Source organism: Castor canadensis, chromosome 7 (genome assembly GCF_047511655.1).
Source record: "Castor canadensis chromosome 7, mCasCan1.hap1v2, whole genome shotgun sequence".
In the NCBI taxonomy this organism is placed as follows: domain Eukaryota; kingdom Metazoa; phylum Chordata; class Mammalia; order Rodentia; family Castoridae; genus Castor; species Castor canadensis.
This window is the reverse complement of record NC_133392.1, coordinates 133,046,520-133,052,519: the sequence shown is the minus strand read 5'-3', so window position 1 is coordinate 133,052,519 and position 6,000 is coordinate 133,046,520. Positions and strand designations below refer to the sequence as shown.

At 41.3% G+C, this 6,000-nt stretch overlaps 1 protein-coding gene across 2 annotated transcripts in view; it reads right to left on the bottom strand.

Moving 5' to 3' along the window:
* Positions 1 to 514: 514 nt before the first annotated feature.
* The window catches only part of Trit1 (tRNA isopentenyltransferase 1), a 42,479-nt gene continuing 36,993 nt past the window's right edge, over positions 515 to 6,000 (bottom strand). For both annotated transcript variants that reach the window (XM_020171665.2, XM_020171666.2), the window contains 3 exons: positions 5,302 to 5,411; positions 4,872 to 4,989; positions 515 to 1,844 (listed from right to left, as the gene is read on the bottom strand). In XM_020171665.2, coding sequence (XP_020027254.2) covers positions 1,696 to 1,844; positions 4,872 to 4,989; positions 5,302 to 5,411 — 377 coding nt within the window. In that variant the 3' untranslated portion in view covers positions 515 to 1,695. The remainder of the gene's footprint in view (positions 1,845 to 4,871; positions 4,990 to 5,301; positions 5,412 to 6,000) is intronic.

The following is a 6,000-nucleotide window of genomic DNA, read 5'->3' as shown; positions in this document are numbered from 1 at the left end:
CAAATAGTTCTTTTACTTTATCTTCTCTTCTATGTAGTCATCTGTTCATAGACAATTGACAAAATTTTTTTTTTTTTTAAGGCAGGGGCTCACTGTGTAGCCTTGAACTTGCAACCCTCCTGCCTCAGCCTCCCCAGTGATGGGGTTCCAGGTAGGTGCCACCACACCTAGTCTCCAAAAATTGCTTTTTAAGGTCCAGCAGAAATTCTTTGTTTGTGATCCCTTCCTTGCCCCTCTAAACCAAAATTCTGAACAGTTTTTATGGTTTCTGATACCATCTTATCTGGACTGGTTATTTTTGCACACATGTGACACTTAGGAGTTCCCTGTATTCTCTCTAGCCCAGTCTACAGCCTCTTATATAATAGGTTCTGAACAAGAATATTTGGGTGGGGAGTAATGGGTACAGAGTTCCTGTTTGGAATGATGAAAAAGTTTTGAGCTAGACAGTTGTAATGACTGTACAATATTGTAAATATATAAGCTAGCTGAATTAAACATCTAAAAATCTTAATTTTATGTTTCATACAAATATTTATTTAATATTGCTCCAGAAAGAGGGCTTCAACTGGAAATAACAAATATCCAATAAAAGACCCTCTCCAGATGTCTTCCAGGAATATACATCTGCTACATAAATCAATAGTCAGCATGATCAATGAAGAATGTCAAATTTGAGGAAAAAGCTATCAAGTTGATAACACAACATAAGCTGTATAGACTACCCATGGACATACATATATTTGCAAAGATCAGGGAGGCTCTTATAAATTTTTCTTTAACTTTCAATAAAAATACAGATTTCTACCTCTAGAAAGATAGCTGCGATAGCAATTGTTTCACAGGAACAACACAACAGATCTCAAAGTCTCTAGTCTTTAAGTTCTAGGTTATAACCACCCCTTTGACCTGATTCCCTCATTCTCTGTGGAATTCCAATAACTATTTGGCTTGCTCATTTATCTCACTGGAGCTGGTCTTTTCCTGCTATTCCCTCAAATCCAGAACTCCTGACTTATGGCTAACAATACTTCAGTCATCTACAAAAGCATCTGGAAATCAGATATTTTTAGCCAGCATTGGAGACAAAAACATTCTTCTAAGGGATGTAGTGAGTCCTGATATTCACCACTAAAAAGATCTTCAAGTATAAAGTGTGCAATCTGTGCCTCTTTCTAAAATAGAACCTCTAAGGTTCAAAGAAAAAACTCCCACTCTGAACTATGTCATAACCAAACACAACAACCACATAAGTTGCTGAAAGACCTGCTATTTCCACTGCAGAGAACATGAGACCTAAAAAACATACCAGGGAATGAAAGATGGTGGGGTTTTCTGCCCAGCATTCCTCAGCTCAGGTGTGGAAGACAAACATACTCCCTCCCTCCTAAACTTGATCTCAATCTCCTTTGCAAAGGACATCTGTTTCTCTCTCTTTTTTTTTTCTTTGATTGGACTAGAGTTTTGAACTCAGGGCTTCGTGCTTACAAAGCAGGTGCTCTATCACTTGAGGCATACCTCCAGTCAATTTTGCTCTGGTTACTTTGGAGATGGAGTCTCACAAAGTATTTGCCCAAGCTTGCCTCGAACTACAATCTTCCCAGTCTCAGCCTCCCAAGTAGCTAGAATTACAGACATGAGCCACCAGTACCCAACTAGGACATATCTCTCAAATTCTGGATTTTAGAGCAGAATTTAGATCATGCTGCTCTGAGGATCCCTTCTCTTAAATTCCATGTCACAGTCTGGGGAAATATTCTGTCTTTCTGTGGTATTGACAGCATCTGAGTCCAGTCTTCTCCTTTTCTTCAGTTGGTGCAAGTGGGATTTAGATTTTATGTGTGCTGAAAGGACAAAACCAAACAATCAAACAAAAAAACTCATTAGGGTTTTCTAGAATTAATCCTAAAAAAGCAATTAAATTTAATTACACAATCCTTTTCTTTAATAGTAAGTAACAGGACTGATACATATTGGTATAGCTGTTTAGCTTTCTTTCTTTTTTTTTTTTTTTTGGTGGTACTGGGGATGGAACCCAGGGCCTTGTGCATATTAGGCAAACACTAAACCACTATGATACATCCCCAGCCCTTGGTTTTTTGAGACAGTGTCTCATTATGTATCCCAGACTGGCCTCAAACTTGTGATTCTCCTGCCTCAACAATCTGAGTACTGGGATTATAGTCATGTACCACCACACACAGCTGCTTATCACTTTTAAGGGAAGAATAAATTATATAGCAAGCTAGTTAGCAAGCTAGAGAGAGCTACCATGTATCAAGTGCTCCCTGCTAGGTACATTATATCACTAATTCTCACAACAATCTTGTAGAATGGTCTATTCTGTTCATTTTACGCTGAGACAAACTGAAGTTCAGAGGGGGTTTAGATTTTGTCCATGGCCAAACAGGAAGTACACTTTTCTGCTTAGACCTATGCAGACCTATAGATCCAAAAATAGACCTCACTTTTCAGAATCAGTCTCTATGGCATGAAGCTTCTTGTTACAGATGCATTTCAACTTACAAATTCAAACCCTTGTTTGTGCCTCATGCTGCAGCAGCCCTACAGATGTGAAGACCAGCGCTGCCTCTCCTACTCCTACCCTGCTGTCATCAATAACCCCTCCTGATCTGTCATCCCTAGATTGGGTCAGTTAAGTCATTTGAAAGACTAAGCCACAAGGCTCCCATTTCTACGAGTATACAATGCTCCAGAGAGACCATAAGGGGTATTGTCTCTGATGATTTCTTGTTTCATCTTTTTTTCTTTCTTGGCTTTTGTTGTTGTTGTTTCGGTGGTACTATGGTTTGAACACACGGCCTCATGCTTTCTATACACAGGGACTCTCCTGCTTAAGCCATTCCAGCCCTTTTTTGTGTTGGGTATTTTTTGTTTGTTTTGCAGTACAGGGATTTGAACTCAGGGCCTACACCTTGAGCCACTCCACCAGCCCTTTTTTGTGATGGGTTTTTTCGAGATAGGGTCTCATGAACTATTTGTCTGGGCTGGCCTCAAACTGCAATCCTCCTGATCTCTCTGCCTCCTGAGTAGCTAGGATTACAACTGTGAGCCACCAGCACCCAGCTTGTATTGGGTAATTTTGAGAAAAAGTCTCTCAAATTATTTGCTAAGGCTGGCCTATAACTGCAATCCTTCTGATCTCTACTTCTTAATTAGCTAGGATTACAGGCATGAGCCACTGGCACCTGGCTGGTTTGTTTTGTTTTTCTGAGACAGGGATTTGGTATGTGCAGCTCAGGCTGTCCTCAAATCTCCATTCTTCTGCCTCTGCCTCTCAAGTGCTGGGATTACAGGCCCATGCCACCACTCGGCTAATGATCTCTTCAGAGGGTCCAGTAGTAGGCTAAGTGGCCACCATTGTGTAATACCAATTGCTGATCTCTCACCCTTAAGACAGTTCTCATTTTCTGACTAACTCATACTGGCTCATTTTTACTATTTGGTTTTTCAAGGAAATCTTATCTTGAGAACACCTAAAGAAAGGGGTGACTAGATTAAATTCTTTTATACATATTTAAGACATCATTTTTAAGGGTTTAGAAGCAAACATAAGTAAGAAAGAGGTTAGAAGTCAAAGAAAAATTTACTTTGTGAGAAAAGTCAGCTTTGTTCTTCAGCTAGAGCCTAAGGCAAAAACTGGGCTCTGGACTGGCTCTCCATGGCAGCAGGAGATGGGAGCAAGTACTTGACAGATGGCACTATAGAAGGGCTTACACAGCCAAGCTCACAAAGGCTTACAAATGTTGCTTCTCTAAGGCTCTCTCTGAAGGACATTCGACAAATCGAACCACTAAGTTTCCTTTACAAAACAATCAGAACTCTCTTTCTCTTCTCCTTTCATCATTATAAACCAAGGACAATCGAGGCTTCTTCTGCTCGTTGGGCAACCACAGCCGTCTCCAGTCTTTGACAAAGGAGTTCATTTTGCCAGAGTTACCAGTTAATAGACCTAATCATTCTATTGGTTGATATGGGGAGAAAAAAAATCTACTTTTCTGAGAATTTAAGCAAAGCAGTCTTCTGAGCAGGATTCCAAGCCACTGGGTAAACTACATGCCCCACTGTGCCTAAGAGAAGTAAGCCCTGGGACTGTTTCTAAATTCGAACTGGAGACAAGCCTTCTGGTTTTGACTGATTATAGGAATTCTTCAGGGGAGTGCAACAGGAATGCAAGGTGACTGTCACAGGGCAAAGTTAGGCCCTAAAGCAGAGACACAGAACCTTTGGGCAGTGGCCCTAACAGGCTAGCTCTTACAACTTCCCATAACATCTTTCATCACAGTCTGAGCCACTACAACCAGTCAATAAACTACCTTGAGAAGTACTGAAAAGACACAGCCTCTGAAGAATGCACTCCAGAGGACTGTACTTCCTGCTCCCTCCCAGCTATGCTTCAGCTTCTTCAGTCTCTTGCATGAGCTGCTGGGATTCCCTTATTTTTTTTTAATTGTTTTATTGTTCATATGTGCATACAATGCTTGGGTCATTTCTCCCCCCTGCCCCCACCCCTGTGATTCCCTTATAATGATATCTTACCCCCACTAAGTTCTAAACATTTAAGGGCAAGAAACTCCTCTCAGGCAGAACCACTAAGTCAAAGGAGCACTACAAAGTTAGCTGCAGACATCGCAGTATAAAATACCTATGCCAGCTGTAGCATAGGTATGATCTTCCTTTGCATTTCAGAATATGGAAATAACTCCCTAGTTTGGGAAAGCCTCCAAGGAATTTGGGCACAAGTTCTTAAAGGAATGAGGCTGTCCCTTTACAAATTGCTGAAGACCCTAAATCTCAGGAAATCAGTATGACTCCCCTCACACATTTTTCCATACCCTTCCCCATAGTACCTGCCCATTCACGGTCCCCAATGATGATTCGATCACAGAGGTCACACATATGGTAACTTCTCTTGTTCTCAGTTTCATTATATGGCATCTTTATTGGAGTAGCTGCAGGCTTGTGGCCCTAAGAAAACAAGTGTAGGGAGAGCATTAGATTTAAGGAGATTTGGGTATAATTCTGATATTAAGGGGAGTAGGTTTTTCCCAAGATTCTGTTTTCATACCCCAGGGAACAGGTGGGCTGTGAACAGATCTTAGCAGCAACCTTTCTACATGTGACTGTAGAAACACAGCCCCTAGGGATCTAAAAGCAGCCAACCCTTCTGCTTCATTCCATGGGATAGAAGGCTTAGTTCCCTAATACAGCAACAACAGTGTCAGCAAAGGAAAGTGCTCTGAAAACCAGACAATAGATTGTACTATGATTAATAATCACCTGGATGAAACTTTGTACGACATCAAGAGCAGGTTCAAGAACAGACTCCTTCCACTTTGAAACATCAGACACCTCTAAGCCATATACTGGGGGAACACTGGGACCAGGTCCTAATGATGACAAAGAAAAGTTGAGGGGTCAATCTATTCCGCTCCCAAGACTCTAAAACCCCAAAGGGAAACACACATAGGACAAAGGAGTAAACATTCTGACCATGCTACTCATTCTACTATAAACATGAACCACAATACTAGAAAGACCTAGAAGGCTGACTTATCTGTAGCCAATAGCCTGATCACAAAACCAGAGGCTTACGTGCAGAATCTTCCAGACCAGTCAGCAGACTAAATGGAGCAACAGCTCTATGACCACTGTGTGGGCTACAACATAAAGATAGCACATCGGCTGGGGGTGTGGCTCAAGTGGTAGCATGCTTGCAAGCATAAGGCCCCAAGTTCAAATCCCATAACTGCCAAAAACAAAAAATAAAGATGGCACATTATAGGAGCAAATAAACTAACAGCTTTAAATAAATGCCTGTTCTAAGTTCCATGTCATCTTACACTTAACAGTGCTCTATGGAAAGGGCATTCACAGCTTTCTTTAGGAGAAGACACTGGCCTCAGGTTGGCATATATCCCTTTAGCCCAGCATTCATGAAACTCCTCGATAGCATGCTGATAACCGTGAGTTGGGAAC